The sequence below is a fragment of the Equus przewalskii genome, chromosome 14 (genome assembly GCF_037783145.1).
Source record: "Equus przewalskii isolate Varuska chromosome 14, EquPr2, whole genome shotgun sequence".
Lineage (NCBI taxonomy): Eukaryota > Metazoa > Chordata > Mammalia > Perissodactyla > Equidae > Equus > Equus przewalskii.
The window spans coordinates 50,107,207-50,126,466 of NC_091844.1; the positions used below are offsets into that span (position 1 = coordinate 50,107,207).

At 41.1% G+C, this 19,260-nt stretch overlaps 1 protein-coding gene across 6 annotated transcripts in view; it reads left to right on the forward strand.

Annotated features, from left to right (window-relative positions):
- Positions 1-19,260, forward strand: part of LHCGR (luteinizing hormone/choriogonadotropin receptor) — a 57,148-nt gene that overhangs the window by 12,023 nt on the left and 25,865 nt on the right. For 3 of the 6 annotated variants that reach the window (XM_070572708.1, XM_070572706.1, XM_070572711.1), the window contains exons 2-6: positions 6,127-6,198; positions 8,213-8,287; positions 11,205-11,279; positions 13,265-13,339; positions 13,428-13,505. In XM_070572708.1, the coding sequence (XP_070428809.1) occupies positions 6,127-6,198; positions 8,213-8,287; positions 11,205-11,279; positions 13,265-13,339; positions 13,428-13,505 (375 nt within the window). Of the gene's footprint in view, positions 1-6,126; positions 6,199-8,212; positions 8,288-11,204; positions 11,280-13,264; positions 13,340-13,427; positions 13,506-19,260 lie in introns of those variants that run through there. The other 3 variants (XM_070572707.1, XM_070572709.1, XM_070572710.1) reach the window with 2 other exon arrangements.

Genomic DNA, 19,260 nt, shown 5'->3' on the forward strand with positions numbered 1-19,260 from the left:
AAGCTCCAGCAAGGTGACCAAAGACCCTACCCAGGCTTTAGGGATTCCAGATCAGTGCTCAGTTTCTTCCCTGGCTCTCTTCTCCCTCTGGCCCTGCTCAGCATGTGCGCTTCAGAAGGTGGTCCTGCCCTGGGAACCATTATGCACTCCAAGCTTCTCAAAACCAAGGGGAGGTGAGGAACCTACAGTTGTAACTGGTTATGTAATACCTGCCTTTAAAAGAAGCAAGTGTGTCAATTGAACCATATTTTCCATTTACCTAGGAAGTTTGCTATTTAAAGGAACCTTTCATCCAATCCTTGTGTAGAATGAAGAACTCTTTGATAGCACAAACGTCTCCCAATTGATAGGTTTTAGTAAGCAAAGATTTCCAAATTTTGGGCTTCCTTGAAGGGGGGCACAGAGCCCTCATGATTCTGAAACTCTCCAGTTAACATTATTTTGAAGGTTTATTAACAAGCCAGTGAGCTGGACAAACTGGTTCCTTCTAAGGTCATCTGTGTTATTAAAGTCAGAAGAAAACAAGAAGGGGCCCAAGCCCCACCCTTGAGTACTCAAGAGATATTAGGAACAATTAGGAAGGACTTGATAACGTGGCATCATCCTCTTCAAGGTAATTGGGTTTATCTGAATGCTATTTGCTCTTATTTGTAGATTACCCCCTGTTGCTTGGCTCTGATATAAGGTGCACTGGTGGCTTGGCAATTGGGGCTGACTGGGAAGAGCACTGAGTCAGGGGCCCAGGTAAAATAGCTGATGGGAAGGAACTCTGAAGGTGGGATGGCCCTTCTGAGTAGTCCCACCTTGAGGCCAAGGGGCCCTGCCTTTATTGTATGCATTGACCAGTCATTGGATGAGGGCTACCCACCAGAGAAGACATGATCTTGGGTAAGGTAGAAATCTTAGGCTGAGAGTAATTCCAGGACAGCAACTCAGCTGAGAGCTTCAGCGGCCCACTCTCCCAGCAGCTGGGGGAATGAGTGCCTCAGTCCTAAAGGGTGATTTTTGGAGGTGCACCACAGCATCCACTACAGGAACTAACCCAACTGCACAGTTTAGCCCTAGAACAGGGTCCCCATCTGTCCCAGGGGGCTCAGTTTGAAAGAACCCAGCAGAGAGATACTAGGTTGAACCTAACCAGACAGCAACTAGGAACCGTTGTGGGTTAACAGTGTCTCCTAAGGGGCAGAGATACAGCAATCAGGATCTGGTGATTGAGATGAAGGGAAGGCAGGGGCTCCACTCCTAGATGGACTCCAGCGAGACCAGGCAGGCTAAAGGATAAGGAATCAAGGCACAAACAAGCACCAGCTTGGTGTGGGGGGAGCAAGGATAATTCAAAGCACTGCAGGTACACTCCTGCCCTCCAAATATTGTTGGGTTCAGTGTAGACAATTCAGAGAGACACAGGGCTTCACCAGAGTCATGACTAATCACAAGATCCCAGAACTAGGGTGAGCACTTAATTCCAATCCTAAGGGGTAGAGACTGCTTCTACTTCAACTTTAACCCATAACTAGAAGGCTTTGAGGACTTGTAAGTGGGATTCATTAATAGATGGAGGTTCCAGAACTGCTGAAACCAAGGCAGCCTTTCTCATTCCATCTCAGTATTTGTTTCAACATTGTGACGAAAGTACTTGGGCAAGGTGGGATGTGGCCATAATCCAGGTGTCACCTGTGTTACATCATCCATTCACTTAAAAGTCAAAGTTTAAAACTGTAAAAAAACAACTGTGAAAATGTAATAAATATAAGTAGCTGCATGGTTCCACAGCCATAGTCATCCACAGCCATCTCACTCACGATTCAAGAGGCAGAGAGAACTCTCATCCTGCAAGTTCAGCCTCACATCTGCCCAGCAACGCTGGTTCTTTGTCACCATCTGAGATGCAGAATTTGGGAGTGTCACCCTCTTTGGCTGAGCCAGAAAAGGGCTCTGCCGCTCTTTCATTTTTCTTTGCTTTAGGCACAGGTTTCATGCCCTTTCTAGACCCTGAACTGCAGAGCTGCTGAACTGTCCTTGCCTTTGGCCTTTTTTCCCCATTCTCCTTGGGGTCTGCTCTCTAGCAAATGATATTGACTAGACCTCTCCACATGAGTTCACAAAATCCTTGGAATACATGTGTGCCTAACTTCAAAAACCAAAAGGAAGAAAAGAAGGGAGGAGCAGGGGAAGAAGAGAGGGAAGGAGGAACTCAACACATCAGAATAAAACTTTTTTCTCTTCTATTTGCCTCTCAGGTACAGAGAGCTAAGTTGATCATGCTTCATTCAAGTAATATTATCATTGGCCCATTCAATGTCCTTCTCTGTTTTTAGTTATTTATTTTATCCCCTTCTCCCACTTCCTTCTGATTCACCATAAGCAGCCATCCTAATGTATGTTTATATGTTTTCCTTTAAAATGTCTAATGTTTAGTGTGCACGTATTTTAATTCTGCATGTGGTATTTAATATATATCATTAATTTCTTACTTGTTTCTCGGAACTATGATTCTAAGATCCACGCATGCTGCTCTGTGTGCCTTTAGACTCTTGCCTCTAACTGCTGACCTACTAGTTAAGTGTTTACCATCCACATTTACCATTGCCTCACTCAGGTTGCCTCCCAGGTTGCCTCCAATCCCCCCTGATGCCACAATGCTGTGAAGAAAATCCTTTTGTACAGCTTCCCTTAAGTATCAGTGTGAGAATTTCTCTGGGATATATACACAGGAGTAGAACAGCAGGGTTATTGAGAGAATGTTCACATTGCTAAAAGTTTCTAGCTTCATGGAAAGAACCATAAAAGCATCCATCAGAGAAGGAAGCACCTTCAAAGGTAGTACATTCAAATCATTATTAGCAAATCACAGGCCACATGAACAAACAAGTATAAATACAGGAAATAGACACTTCAATGCTTAGAAACTGCTGCCAACTGAAGATGAATCAGAAATGAAGCCGTCTCTAAAATAAAAATATAAGTCAGTTAGTGGGAAAAACAGTTTTGGATTCATAGAAACACATTCTCCACATCACTTCATGAGAATACGTCTGTTATGAAAAGTTCAGTGCACCTGCTTCACCCCACCACTCTCCATTCTGTGGCTCCCAGACCTTTCTTGCCCCAACTACATCCACAAAGCTACCTGCTGTTCGCTCAGTGGCTCTTTTATGATGAGGACTCTATTTTTACTCTCATCACACTGCCTTTCTTGCTCTGCAGCATCAACATCAACTCTGCAAAATTTCATCTTGCACCAGGGCTGTTCTGTAGTCATTGGGGACAGCCAGTGCATGATCTACAGCTTCTCTCACTTCCATCCAACCTTTGCTCCTCATCCCTCATCCCGACATCAATCAAAAGCTCAGGCAACCTCCCTGGTCAAATCTGAGCCAAACTGCTCCCCGGGGAGCCACAGTGTGCTCCCTTTTGGAGAAGGAGGCTGCCTGCTGAGAGACTCCAGCTTCCGGGCTCCATTTGCATGAATAAACAGCTCTGAAGGGTTCAGTTGAAGCTTTTATGTAAACACTCTCCAAAATATGTTCTGCACTGCATTATCCCCAGCAATAAAGATTCTGGAATCAGAATTTGGCTGTCAGTTTTATTGATGTTGCATGGGGTACAGTAGAATACGGCTTTCTCTTCTGGAAATTTATTGACTTGGCAGTGCAGAGAGCAATAAAACTGTGTTTTTAATCAGTAAGCCAAGCAGACATGATTCCAGAAGAAATATAGGAAGCAAACAGGCCATCATAAGAAGATTTCTCCCCCAACTGTCCCTGTTCTTCTCAGATGCCCTGTTAAATAAGTTTGGGTGTTGAACGATATGCTTGGTAGGCCTGTCTTCAGGAATAGAATCAGAGGACCAAGTTTGGATTACTTCCTCCAGGTTATACCATCGCTAAGAGACTATTCAGTGAAAGCAATTTTCTGAAATGAAATTTCTCTGCATTAGCCCCTAGAGAGGAACTGTGATAAGCTGCTTTGCACGAGGAACAGAGAGAATGAGACATGACTCCTCTCAAGAGAAGAAAGGTTACAATGCCTGTCCCTCCACCTTGCTCACTGAGAGAGGAGGTTACCTGGATATATATCCAAAGGAAATGACTTCACTATCTCAAAGAGACGTCTGCACTCCCATAATCATTTCTCCATTATTCACAATAGCCAAGATATGAAAATAACCTAAATGTCCTTCGACAGATGAATGGATAAAGAGAATATATGTATATTGTATATGCATATGTACAATGGAATATTTTTCAGGCATAAAGGAAGGAAATCCTGCCATTTTCACAGCATGGATGAACCTGGAGGGTATTATGCTAAGTGAAATAAGCCAAACAGAGAAAGACAAATACTGTATGGTATCACCTATGCGTGGAATCTTAAAAAAAAAATCAAGATTTCATAGAAACAAAGAATAGAATGGTGGTTGCCAGGGACTGGGGAGAGGGGAAAATGTGGAGATGCAGGTCAAAGGGTACAAACTTTCAGTTATAAGAAGAATAAGTTCTGAAGATCTAATGTACAGCATGGTAACTATAGTTAATTATACGGTATTGTATACTTGAAAGTGGCTGAGAGTAGATCTTAAGCATTCTCACCACAAAAAAAAAAAAAAAAGAATTAACTATGTGAGGTTATGGATGTGTTAATTATCTTGATCTTGGTAATCATTCCACAATGTATGTATATATCAAATCATCAAGTTGTACACTTTAAATATACACAATTATATTTGTCAATTATTGGAAAAGTTGGAAAAAAGGAGAAAAGAGAGAGAGAATAAGTTAGGAATCACATGCTAGGTAAACATTTGAACTCAGTCTGCTTGGTCCTGTTACCTTGTCCAGGTTACTAAATCTCTCTGTGATCCCGCTTCTTCTGCTATCAAAGGAAAATACCCACCTCTCACCATTGTTAAGCGGATAAATTAAAGTTAGAAGTGAGTATGCATAACTCACACAGCACTTTACACCAGTGGCAAGTCCCATTCGGGACTGTAGAACATCTGACTGATGCAAATCTGCTCATGATGGAGGAAGTGTTCTTTCCCAGCAGCTAAGGCAGTCTCTGTTGCATAGACACATGAAAGCAAATCTCCCACCTCTGTTCTCATATTCCTGATATTCACTTCCCACCTGCAATGTCCTCATCCACTCCCCTCCTCTCTGCCAGTCCTTGGGCCAAAACTTTGAACCACTGTAGTTGCTTGATAAATGTTGGTTGAACATTCCTCCCTGCCTCGCAGATGTTTTCTCCTGAGTTATCTTAACCCCAGGTTCCATTAGCACTCATATATCATCCTGTTCTGGTTTTGCTATTGCTGAGTAATGGCTCTTCTCTCAACTCTTATGTAATGCCTAAGTTTTATCTCAATCCTAGAACACTTAGATTGTTCCTCTGGATACAAGCTAGTGCCTGTAGGAAACGCTCTATAGATGTTCCCCCAAAATGGCATGAGATGTCCACGTGATTTAACCTTAGGAGCAAGTGGTCTGTTTGGGATAATATTGAAATAGGGGAAGGTGATATAGATCAAAATAGGAGCATGTTCTTAGTGAATCTTTCCTTTCCTGCCTGCCAGGTTTCCAATTGTATTTTCACCATTCATTTCTCCATTCTACCCAAAATAGCTTCTTTCCCATCCTCTCAATCAAGCCTATAGGGCCACTCTAGAACTATGTATTAACTATTTACTTGGTGCCAATCCCTGTCTTTTACGTAGGTTATCTTGATTAATTGTAACAACCCTATGAAATAGGAATTATCATTTCAATTTTATGGATGAATAAACTGAAACAGAGGGCTTAAATACCATGTTCAAGGTCACATAGCCAGGCAGTGGGAGAGTGGGGATTTGAACCCGGGTGTGTCTGATCACAAAGTTCAGGATCTTAAAGACAAAATTACACACTCTTTGATAAATACCAAGAATGTCAGAGCACATCTCTTTATTGATATGTTAGAATTCTCAGCCTGAATCCAGTTGTTGGGAACTCTGTAGATCACATACATACAAACACAAAGACACACACACACACACACACACACACACACACATTTTATTCATAAACTTAAAAGGCACCTAATCTTAAATCTTAAACTCTTAGCTTTCCTTTTTTTCTTTTCTAGATCACTCACCTATCTTCCTATCAAAGTAATCCCATCTCAAGCTTTCAGAGGACTTGATGAAGTTGTAAAAATGTAAGTAAAATACTGCATATCAAAAGACATTCATAATTGGAATAATAAAATTTTTCCTAAGAGAAAATGTAGTTGAAAGAGGATAATTTTTCTAGAAGAGAAATTGTGATTAGGAAACCCTAGTATTTTTATCTTTTTAATACAAATAATATCTAGGGACCTTTGAAGAAAACGTATGATTTTCAAGAGTCATTAAAATCCAGATAATTAACTTTGCTTCAATGAACTGAATGCATTTGGATAAGTGATGATAAACTTCTCAAGTAGAAAAGAAGACAGATTCCAATCATAAAGATTCTCCTTCTGCCAGAGCAGCTATTCCCTCATGTCATATTCTTAGATAACACCCACATAGAAGAAAATGTGTTGGAAGTTTATTGTGCATCAAAAGATAATCTTTGTATCTAAAATATAGTAATTGTATGATGAAAACACAGTATTTCTAGCCATATTGATAAAAGGCATTTATCAAAAGTGTAAAGCAGCCTGATCATGCAGTGTGATCTCACACTGTGTCAGAGGTAGCGTCAATCCTTTGTCCCTGGGTCTCAGCTTCTGGGGCACAAGACCTCATACACAGAGATAGAACTTTCTCAGGAGTCCAGGATTCCAGCATCCTCCTTAATGTTAGTCCTAGTCAAAGAACCTTAGAGGCCATTTACTTCCCAGAGAGCATCTCTTGATCTTAACAATCCACTGGGCTTTCTAAGTAGATTTGCATGTGTAAAGAAGATGCTATACCCATCAATCCTAGCTCCTTCGGGAACCTCTGACTGCTCTTTAGGGTATTAGCAAGAATCGAGGTATTTTTGTAAATTCCTCAAAAAGTAATGCATATTATAGGAAATTCACTGCAGGTTTACAGAAATGTCAGTTTGCTTGAGCCTAACCCTTACTCTTCTGCTCTCAAGTTTAAATGCTGAGTTTTGATCATTTGATCATTTGATGCACTTTTAATGCATTAAGACCTCCTGGTTAGAAAAGCAACCACAGTTAAATAAGCAAACCATTAGGTAGAAATAAGATGAATCAGCCCAGAAACAATCCATTACTGTGTCGTTCGTGAAAGACATTAACTGCCTTAGGCTCAGCCTTTCTGTGGGCTAACCTCTCATCAAGTCTGAAGCCTTCAGTGAAAGTTAACCTTAGAAATACGCAAATGTACAATTTGTGAATTGGAGACTTCTTTCTCAGTTGGCAGCAAATGGTAGCTTATGTTGAGGTTTTAGGGTAACATTGACATTACCTACATTCGTAGGAATGGTACATGGCAAAGCTAGTGTCTTTACTTTTGTGTCTTTTTTAAAAAATTCATTCATTCATTAATCTATTCATTCATTCATACCCTATGTGCCAGGCAATATGAAGCCACCAGGGATTCAGAAGAGAATACGACATACTCTTTGTCCTCAATTTGCTAACAAAGTGAGACAAACAGTCATAAGAAGTAGACAGTTACAACCCAAGAAGGACACTACGTGCAGAAGTTCACCACCTTGCAATTGCCTCAGAACAGGATTTTAGGAAAAGGGTAAAACGTTATGAAACAATGAATTCAACCCAAATTAAAACCTCCTTAGAGTGATGGAGTTGGGAACCCAGACATCCTGATCCTTGTCCTGTACCTTCCTATTAACACTGTTTGCCCCTCCTCTCAGAGCCTCAATTTCTAAAGCTGTACAACAAGGGGATCTGACGAGTTTTTCTCAAAGGTCCTGTCCACTTCTAAGAATCTGTGACTCTGAGTCATAGATAAGCAAGAAGAAAACCTGTCACATTAACAGAGGTTACTGAAACTTGCATTTCAACTGCACCTGAGCTGTACGTGTCCATCTGTGCTCCTAAAGGGAGACGTTAGCACTGTATCATGCAGGACAATTTAAGGCATCCCTGCTCTTTTTTAAAAGGACACACTGGAGTCCCCAGTTGTTGGGTCACACACAAAGCTTATGACCATGCAGACACCATCATTTCTTTCATGTTTCTCCTTTTTTTTTTCTTTTCTCTCCCCTAGTGAAATCTCTCAGAGTGATTCCCTGGAAAAGATAGAAGCTAATGCCTTTGACAACCTCCTCAATTTGTCTGAAATGTAAGCATCAGCTAACAGATAGTTTATTGCTGTACACTATTACCTCGCTGGCTGGAGCCCACTCAATATTTGTATTCAAGCATCCACTGCTAGGAATCCAAGAGGAAAAGACTACAGCAATTACTAGGTCTGAGCAGGCACTAATTTCTCTCACTGCAGTGGCCTGAAGGTTGCCATGGTGACAACTGCTTCTCCCTGGGAGCTGTATAAACTCTGAAACATCACAACACAAAGTTGGAAATTAAAATTGACATTGTGGAGTCCTGCCAAGTAGCTCTTACCTTATGGAAGGAAGGGTATGCAGTACTTGAGATGGTGGGAAAATTTGGAAAAGAACTTAAAGGTCATTAATTAGTTCTTTGGGGGGTGTTTGGGGATATTCATTTATTCAGTAAATGGTTCTTGAACACTGCCATGTAAAAGCCCTGTGTTGGGCATGTGTATGTTGGGTTTGTTTTTGTTATTGTGATGTTTTGGAATTGATACTTAATCCTTTCTCCAATTTACAAAAAGGATGGGAAAAGATTGGCTTAATTCAGTTTTCAAATGATGAACTGATGGCCCAAAGAGGTTAGCTGATTTGCCTGATGTAACACAGCAAGTTAGCACCAGAGCTGGGGCTGTAAATCAGGTCATGTGACTCCTAAACCTGGCATTTTACTGATGCCTTGTTTGGCCCAAACCTTTGGCCAAACATTTATTGTTTGGCATTTATTTCCTCTAGGTTATGTCTTCTAATCCTTATAGCCACCTTGCAACTTGGGGTAATTATTCCTTTTGTTAAGGGGAAGGAATGCAGGGTCAGAGACCTCAGTAACTTGACCAATGTGTCACCTTAGACAATAACAGGGCCAGGATTCAACCCTGGCCTGTCTTTCTTCAAAGCTTGTGCATTTTACACTATACCACAAGGCCTCCCTATGAGTGGTCCCCTTAGCAATTATCTAAAGAGAACAATTAATTGATAAGTATGTGAGTACCCGCCACACATCCAACCAAGGGCCAAGTGCTACTGGAATACAAAGAAGGTAAAACACAACTCTCCCGGAAATGACAGCATAGCCAGGGAGGTGAGACTAACTCACCAAACGATTATAAGGAAATCCAAAATAATGGGTATTTCAGTGCAAAAGGTATAGCCAGGACTTGGCTGTGAAGTAGAATTTCATGGTGGGGGTGGGGAGGGGGGATGGGAATCATTACCATTATAGATGATAGCCTTATCCCAGACCTGGAAATCTGCAGTTTTAACAGACTTCCCAGGTGATGCTGAAGTATAGCTTATAGTGAGAAGCACAGAGTAGCTTAAGATAAATAAAGCTGCTCATGATGAAAAGTAACATTTATCGACAGAAAGAAAAATGAAGTGCTCTATGGGAAAGTTTATGCACTTTTCCCAAGGAGGGTCCTGAGACTAGGATGTTAGCTCCACACAGGCTCTTTTGCTTTGTTCACAGCTATTTCCCCAGCACCTGGAACAGGGCCTGGCACATGTAGGTGCTCAATAAATGTTTGCTGAATGAATGAATGTATGACTGAATGGTCTAAGGTCAGACCCCAAAAGATCCTTAAGAGATAAAATTCCCTTCCCTCTCTTCCATATAATGCCTTACATGGCCCATGAGTGCTTGACTCACTTGTAAAAATAATTGCCACAAAACATCATTCACCTCTAAAGAATCACAAGGACATAAAAGATGGAAATAGCAGCAGTGGTGGATAACTGTGGTAAGGTGAAACGATCACAGACTTGGAGTCAGAAAACTTGAGTTCACCTCCAGGTTCTGCTACTTCTCATCTGTATGACTAGAGACAAATCATTCAACTTCCTGATTTCATCAACTATAATAATACCTGCTAACATTGATTGAAGCCTTACCATGAACGAAACACACATTTACTCCTCAAAAACCACCCTATGAGGACATTGAGCTTTAAGTAATATATCCAAAGTCATACAATTAGTAAAACCAGGATGTAAAGTCAAGCTGACTTCAGAGTCCGTCCACCGAATCAATACAATATATTTTCTATGTAGAACAAGAGTGATTATCATTTCCTCAGGGGTTGTTGCATGTGTTAAGAAAGCTAAAGGCACTTCCTGGCCTTTTATTGAATCCAAAGTAGACAGCACTTGGCAACTGTGGCTACTTCTGAAAGGGTGAAAGTCACTGGGGGAACTGGGGAGAAGGGCAGTGAGACCACTGTGGTATTATAGCTATAATTTTATACTTTGCAAAGCCCTGCCTTGTATATCATCTCTACCTATTCTATTACTCATTACCTAACAACCTGTGAGGTAGGAAGAGTGTGTATTATTATTCTGATTTTACAGCATGGAAAACTAGCTCAGGGAAGATACAAGGCTGGCCATCATCATACAACAAATTATCTACAGAATGAGCATAAAATCACCCAAATCCAAGCCCCTGGACTCTGCCCTGGCTGTTCCATAGACTGGGTACCCATCTGGGTAATTGGTCAGTGTGGCTGCTAGCCCAGTATGAAGAGAACCAGTTTGTCTACAAGGGGCAGTAGCTAATTTGCTCATCTCTCCTGGCAGTGGAATTTCCCATCACCCCCAGCGTGCAGGCTCCATGGTGGGGCAGGACCTACTCGGCCAGGAGCCCTGGACACTGATGTTCCTCGAGGTACAGGGGTGTATAACAGACTCCCACCTTTGATGCTTACACCTGCCTCAGCAGGAGGTTGAGAGCAGAGCTTCCTAGAAATAGCCAACTGGCTCTTACCATGCCATTTCCACCCCCAGGGTCTCAGGAGCTCCTCTCAAGCATATTAAAGTGACTTGATTTTGTTGATGCTATTTTCAGCCAGCATCCTCTGGTGACCATGATCTCATGTATTCCAAATAAAACATATCTAGTAAACTGCTGCCTTTTTTTTTTTCTCTTTACAGACTGATCCAGAACACCAAAAACCTAGTGTACATCGAGCCTGGAGCATTTACAAATCTCCCCCGGTTAAAATACCTGTGAGGAATTTTTCTTTTTAAGCAACTGGGGATGGAAAGATGGGCATGTGATGAAAAGCAAAACAATAAAAAGGCTGAGAAGAATTTTTAACTATATACTTAGCATTATTTGCATGTGCGTCTTCAGCCTTCTGATTTAATCAGCAGTTCTTGTCAGCCACCATGCTGGGTGCTTTCATATATGTGTAAGTGGTTCCCAACATTTCTCTGTCTCAAACACCCAAGAAGAATGTCTCCCCTTTGCAGTGATTTTCAAAGCTGGTGGTGGGAAGGCGGGGGGTGGGGGGGGTGACACTTTAAAGTCTCTAAGGTGAGGTGGTGATATGGGCAGAGTGTGGGTGAAAGTGAGAGAAGCAATTCTGATTGGTCCCCATCCCTGGTTGAGAATGACTGATCTTCTGTATCTCAGTTGTTTATTCACTTATTAAGTGAAAACTTTTTAAGCATTGCCTTGAGGTAGGCACTATGCCACATAAACTAAATCATTATTTTCTATTTCCCATTAAATGTAAGTCCACTAGTTAGAATTATACGTTGAGTACCACTGTAGCCCAGCGGATTCATTGCCTTGCCAGCAATACCAAAATTCCTGAAACGTGATAGAATCTATAAATTTATCACCGTGGATCTTCTCACATACCAACCAGTCACTTTTTCACACAGAAAAATTTAAATCTCTCTAACATAGATGTCCTCTCTCTCTTCTTCCTGATAAATTAAATTTCATAAGATCCCCAGAGGATGTAAAGTCCACAACCCCCATCACCTCCAAAAAGAAAAAAATGGAGGGGAAGTGGGGTCATCTTCTCTCTGGTGTTCCACGTGATCCGTGCAGTCTTGCCCTGGGGCCTCCTACAGGAGGTGCTGCTGGAACTAGCAGAGCTCCAATTCCTAACCCAGGGGCTGTGCTTTTCCAAATCTCTAAGGGGTCCATGGGACACATAAGCATCTGCAGCATCAACCACTTTGGAAAAACATAAGAAAATCCCAGAACAAAATGTGACTACTGCAACCCCTTGTTTTCTAAGAATCCTTGTCTTTATTAAATAGTATTTTCACCAAAAAAAAGGGATATTCTCCCAACCCCAGTATGCATTGCCGTTTAAGCCCACACTGCTACCACCAGCCACAGGCAGGGCAAGGATCAGTGTGACTGGGGTAACAGGTAAGTAGGAGAACCAGATAGAGCCCAAAGAGAAACCTGGCTTCCTTTCAGTGTCACCAGTGCCAGCAGTTCACATCAGTTGTCCAGAGTCCATGACTGGTGAATTTAAAACTCATTTGGGGGTAAGCCAGATGCTGGGACTCCTCTAAGGAGTCCTGTTCTTGTGTAATAAAATATCCTTCAATTTAACCTATCACTGAAGCCTCTCTCTTCTTTGAAGGTTGAATAAAAGGTAGGAGGAAAAGAAGAGCCTGGAGTAGCTCCAATAACCCAAAGAATGTTTAACGATTTCAGTGAGATACCTGGAAGAACTTCCTGAGTCGCAACGTAGCTAAATAAAGGAAGATTTTTAATGATGAAGGATATGGATTTCTCCCAGGGAGATTAATCTTCCTGAAGTGTTTGAGTTAAAACGTGTTCCAAAGTAGAGGGATGCTTTCTAGAACTATCAAGAGCATGGAATAAACTAATTACCAAAAGGAAATGGAATGCAATACAATAGGAAAATGCAACTGATACAATAGGAAAAGACAGGCTGGAAATACAAACATAAATGAAAAAGACCTGAAAGTTTGGTCCCAGCCCCTAGATCTCTAAATAGGTGTCATTAGAGCAACTTCTCCGTAGTGTTAGGGGTTTTTAAATTCTAGCAATCTTTAACAGCTAAAATTGTTACTGATAAAGCCAAACTCAATATTTTTTAATTTAATGTGAAAATGGTATTTGTAAAGTGCCTTTCTACTGCCTTTATCTTTATGCCTTAATAACAATCACTTTTACTCACTCTCTGCCCACATCCCCACCCTGCCCCAAATAACAGAAGCATCTGTAACACAGGCATCCGAAAGCTTCCAGATGTTACCAAGATCTTCTCCTCTGAAATTAATTTCATTCTGTAAGTACCAGGCTGATTGGCATGCATAACAGTTTCCTATTTGCAGCTAAAATTTGGAAAGTAAATATTTCTCATTTCATTCCTCAAGGGAAATTTGCGATAACTTACACATAACCACCATACCAGGAAATGCTTTTCAAGGGATGAATAACGAATCCATAACACTGTGAGTAAACTCCCAAATTCCCATTCTGCCATACAGCCTCCTGCTATTCTTATTTCTAACTCGAGGTGAGCTCTTCCTCATCTTTTACCACATTCCTCATTTGCTGGTGACATTCTTTTTGACCTAAAATGTCAAGGGTGAGAGGAGTTGTGTGGGATCACAGCTGGGTCATATGTTCACTTGACAACCAACCAACCCATTCAGTTTAAAATTAATCAAATGGGCCCTGAGGATTTACAGTGACTGAATTTCCAACTGATGAAATTGTTCACTACATCAATGGAATGCTTTGAAGCTGGGAAGAGACAGCCCAGAGGGGAATGGCTGCCCTGGTTAAAAAAGAGCTTAGAAATTTCAAGTTTCAGTGAGAAGAGTTTGGAAGGATATTCTCCAAGTAGGTAGAGTAGTTGATCAATGGACTCTGCTCTCTGTCTTTCTTTCTCTGATTTTTCATCTACCTCCTGGGACCTGATCACTTTGTTTCTGAAGCAACAGCATCTGTGCCCATTCCCTACATCCCTTAATACTTGAAAATAATGTCTTTTTGTTTGACAATCACTCATCAGGTTACCAGGCTCACAGGCCCCATCCCTTTCATGCTCTTTCCTAAGACCTTGCTTTTCAAAATATGGTCCATGGACAAGCATCTACAGCATCTTCTGAGAGCTGATTAGAAATACAGACTCTTAGGCCCATCCCAGACCTCCTGACTTAGAATCCGCATTTTTCACAAGTTCCCAAGGATTTACATGCACATTAAAGTTTGAGGGGCATTGTACTAAGATAACCCAACTCATTCTCTTCACTGTACACCTGCTGACCTCCTTCCCTCTGGGATCCCTGCCATCTTCACATGGGGCACCTTCCTTTGCCCCACCCTTCAGAAGTAGCACTCTGGGCACCATGTCTCATTTACATCCAAAGTCCAGTGACCCATATTCAATTCTGCTCCCCACACCCATATTCTTCTCACTCTTTCTGCTTTGGTTATAGCCTATGGCAGGATCGTGATGAGGCAATAAATAAGTTTAAATGCCCTTAAAGAAGAAAGAGAGAGCATGGATTGGATAACCCTGAAATGAGGAGGTAGTTGTGAAGCAAGAGAAGAGACCATCTCAGAGGACCCTTTTATATCAATGGATTCTAAAAATTGGTGTCAATTGTATGCTGCATTTGTATAGTACTTTTACTTTCTAGGTATAATTCAACACACATAATTGTCATATTACAAAGCTATTGCCAATGTAGCCCCAGCTCAGAGTGTTACAATCAAAAGAATACAGAGCAATAAACAAAAATAACTTCAAAATAACTCAAATTCTTTACTTGCAACTCTTGAACACCAGGAAGGAGACTTTAGATCCTAGAAAGACTTCTCTATGGTCTTTCTACTCTTCCACTTCCCTCACACTCTACAGTCTCCCAGCTGTTTATAAAGTGTTTCCAACTCACCATTGCGTATGGATCTGGAACTACTCATTCAACATGTCCCCTGTCAGAAACAGGGTATTTACAGAGCAAACGCTGAGTGGAGAGGTACAGCAGGCCTTAGGATCCGAGGTCTTCCCATGTCTTTATTGAAAACACAAAAGACATAGAAGATCCATGTCCCAGCTCATAATCTCAATGTGGGAAAACCTGAAATAATGAAAGAATAATATAAACCAGTAGATATCCACTGTAAGAGTTTGTGGTTCACAGAAATGAGAGTCTTAGAGAAGTCCTCTTGGGCTGGAGAAGTCAGAGGAGGCTGCATAGTGGAGCTGAGACTTGAGTTAGACCTCATAGAACCAGTAACATTTGTACGGGTAAATGTGAGAATAGCAGCTCTTATTCATAAAGCACTTACTAAGTACCTGCACTGTTTTTAAGTACTTTTTTAAAAAAACTCATTTAAATCTCACAGCAACCCTATGAGGCAGGGACACTCAGCCCTATTTTTAGATGAGGAAACCAAGGCACTGAGATGTTAAGTAATTTGCCCAAGGTCAAGATTTAGACCCAGACAGTTAGGCTCCAGAGTCATGGTCTTAACCATTTGTGGAACCACATATCCAGAAAAGGGGACTGTAATCCAAGTGAACACGAGCAAAAGCATAGGCTATGGGAAGGAGGAAACAGGATGAAGCACACTCAATGGGAGGAAACATCTTGTTTAAGGATTGGGAAATATGTTTAGATAAATGGCAGGGGTGGAAGGGACACTGGATTGCAGAGGGCCTTGAATGCTGGCATAAGGGGCTAAAGGCTCAGAAGTAACTCTTTATTCAAAGATCACAGAGACTTTGATTGAAGACTCTCTTTGATTTGACCTAACCCTAAAAATAATCAGGAACCAATAGGTACTCCTCCCAGGTAAATGTACAGTGGTGGGAGTGGAGTGGAAAAGGAATGAAAGGGCAGACGACATGAAGATCAATAAGAAAACAAATGTTGGGAATAATCCATAGGGGTCTATGACCTCACAAGACTGGGCCACCCCAGCAAACTCAAGGAGCAACCAAAGAGTCCTTCTCATACATCACATTTCAGCATGTGCACACAAGAACTGCACAATATTTTTATTATGGTGCCATTAACTTATGTTAGTTATGATTTTAAGACGAGTAATGCCTACCAGCAGGGCATAATTGCCCCACCTCTGACGTTAATGAGGATTGTGGATCCATCTCTCCCAGAGAGCCTGTGGGGCCTTGTGCTTCCATCTCTCTCCTTACTCTCAGCCCTACATCTGGAAAGGGAGTGACTAGTCATTTGCTTGGCACTTGTTCTCAGCTGAATGGGCCCTTCTATAAGCAGGATCTGTGGAGCACCCCGCTGGAAAAAGGGTACTACACTTAAAGAGGAAAGCCTTATTTTCTCAGCTATAAAGTTCAACTCTCTAATTAGAAAATAATGAAAGCAAGCTTTCTCTTTTCATTATTAGCAGCATTTGAGATTTGGCTTTTTGTGGAATCTTTCCTGCCCTCCCCCCACTCAGATCTTTACCAACTGTGAGTTGATTTAATGAAAACAAAACACTTCACTTGATGCTGGAGAAGTTCCATGGGGCTAATGCTAACACTATGCATTAGGCTCTTATGTCCCTTTATAGCCACTTCAGCTTTTCATTAACTCTCCTCAAGAGGCCACCTTGAAATGTACCCCTGAGCAAGCAGGATTTGGCTGCACCACCTTTAAAATATTCTAATGACTGGTCATACCATTCTCAAAAAAGAGACAACCTTGATTCATGTCTGAACTCCACAAAGAGAAGGAAAGGTCATAGCAAGTAATTCTTAAGACACTTCAGAGAAGGGATGCTTGGCAAAGGATGACAAGATTCCAGACTGTACCTGTGACAACCCACAGTGGAGAGACTGCTGGGCATTGAAATAGAAAGCATAGGTTCTAGTCCTGGCTCTGCATCTAAGCAGCCTTAGTCAAGTCACGCCACCTTAACATGGCTCGATCTCTGTCTATCCAACGGGATTATTAATAACTCCTTGTGCAAATTCAGTCACATTGTGTCAACTACACCGTACTGTGACAATTGAAAGTTAATATTCAGGAAGCCAGTTGTTTTAGACCGTCCTGAAAACCTCATGTCTCATCATCTTTTTAAATATTTTTTATTTTGAAATTTTTAACTGACAAATGGAGTCACTTTCCATTTGTCTTTACAACACTGACAAATGGAAAGAACAGTACTATGAATACTCCTATACACCTTACCTAGATTCACCAACTATTAATAGCTTGCCCCACCCACTCCATCTCTATATATTTAAGTATATACAATACATTTCCTTTTGCCAAACCATCCAAAAGAAGTTTATAGACATCATGACACTTCATACCTAAATACTTCAGCATGTATCTCCCCAAAACTGGGACATTCTATATAACTACAACACCATTACACCTAAGAAAATCAACATGAATTCAATGATATCATCCAACCTACAGTCCACATTCAAATGAAGATGTCTTTTACAGTTTTTTTTTTAAAACTCAGAATCTAATCAAAGTTTATGCTTTGCATTTTTGCTATTATGTCCCTTAGTCCTCCCAACCTCACCTCCCACCCCACCCCTCAAAGAACTGCCCCCCTGCCTTCCTCTGTTCTGTATGATATTAATTCCTTTGAGGAGCCCAGGCCAGTTGTGCGGATTCATCTGACTGTATTGTCATGATTAGATTCAGGTCAACATTTCTGCAAGAACACTACAAAGGGGATGTTATGTCTTTCCCCTGCATCAAACCAGGAGACACATCATGCCATACTGTCCCACGCCTTGGCCATTTGATCAAGGTGGTGACTTCCAGACCTCTTCATCATAAGGCACATTATTCCCATTGTCATAAATAAGTAAACCATGGTGGGATACTCTGAGTTCATGTGACTATCGTGTCTGCCAACAGCCTTTCATCCAATGGTTTCGGCATCCATTAATTTTCATCTATTACATAGGGAGTTTCAAAATAGCTTTAAATTTTATCATTCCTCTACATTTGTTAGCCAGAACTCTTCCATAAAAAAGAGGTTTCCTTTCCTTTCCCCCTTTTCTTCTCTGTCTTGTTCTGTTTTTAAGTATTACAATGGAATGTGCAGTTTTCAGAAATTTTATTCAATATATTATAATCCATTGCTGTCATCATCTTTTGGATGCCTGTCACCTTTTTATTATTACATATAGTAAGTCATATAAGTTGACATGAACTTGGCTGTGGTGGAGGAAAACATAAAAACTCAGTGCTGCTAAAAGGCAGGAGACATGCCTGTATCAGAGAGAGGGATCTGCCATAGACTGTAAGCCCCACAGAAATGGGGGAATTCTAATGAACATTCAAAACTAGTAGTGACCAGCATCACTACTAGATGCAGCATCATGGCAGCATCTAGTAGTGACCAGTCACAGCTATCCATACAACCACTGCCAGGGCACCCACTAAAGACGTGTCTTCATACATGAGGAAGTACTCATATAAAAGGACTTCAGCAAAGTACCAATGGTGAATTTAGGATCCCTCTTCTTTATGAGGGTTTTCGTATGGTCGTTTGATAAAAATTTGCTAATAGATTTCCACCACAGGGCATATTTTCTAAAATAGGATGCTTCACCCTTCAGCAATGGGGCCCACTTTTTGAGACCCTGAGGATCTGTAAACATAAATTAAGTTTTTTTCTTTGAAATCATCCAAAAACTAGGTGGCTACATGATCCAAGAGGGAACTGTGGGAGAATGTCTAATACTGTTACTATAACCCTAGAAATGCTGTTAGAGCCCCAGGAGTATTTGGAGTTTGTTATAAGGCAGCATTCAGAATTAGAGTATCATCTGTGATTAGGTTCTAAAGCTTGAATCTTATTTTGAATAAAAAGATGCCATTCTCTCTGAGTCACGATTACTGACATTTGAATAGAGAACCTAGACAATGCTTTAAAGTAAAGTACAGCTATTGTAATAGAGGAGAGAGGGGGAAAATTCATTTCTATGCTTGTGACAGCATCCTCAAGGCAAAAGAAGTCCTCCTTATTTAATTCTGACCTGCAATGTTTTGGAAAAAGTTATCTGAAGTGACTCTCCAGATATTTTAAAGGGCATTTAAAGTATTGTGCAGGCTTAACAGCATGATGTCTCCTACTCGCATTTGTAATTTCTCTAAAGTAAGTAAGGCACTCTTTTAATCAAAATAAGGCAGTCCATTTTACTGTGTGTGACTGGTAAGAGATGAAGAGCAATATCTGAAAAGGAAACAACGAGCCACATTC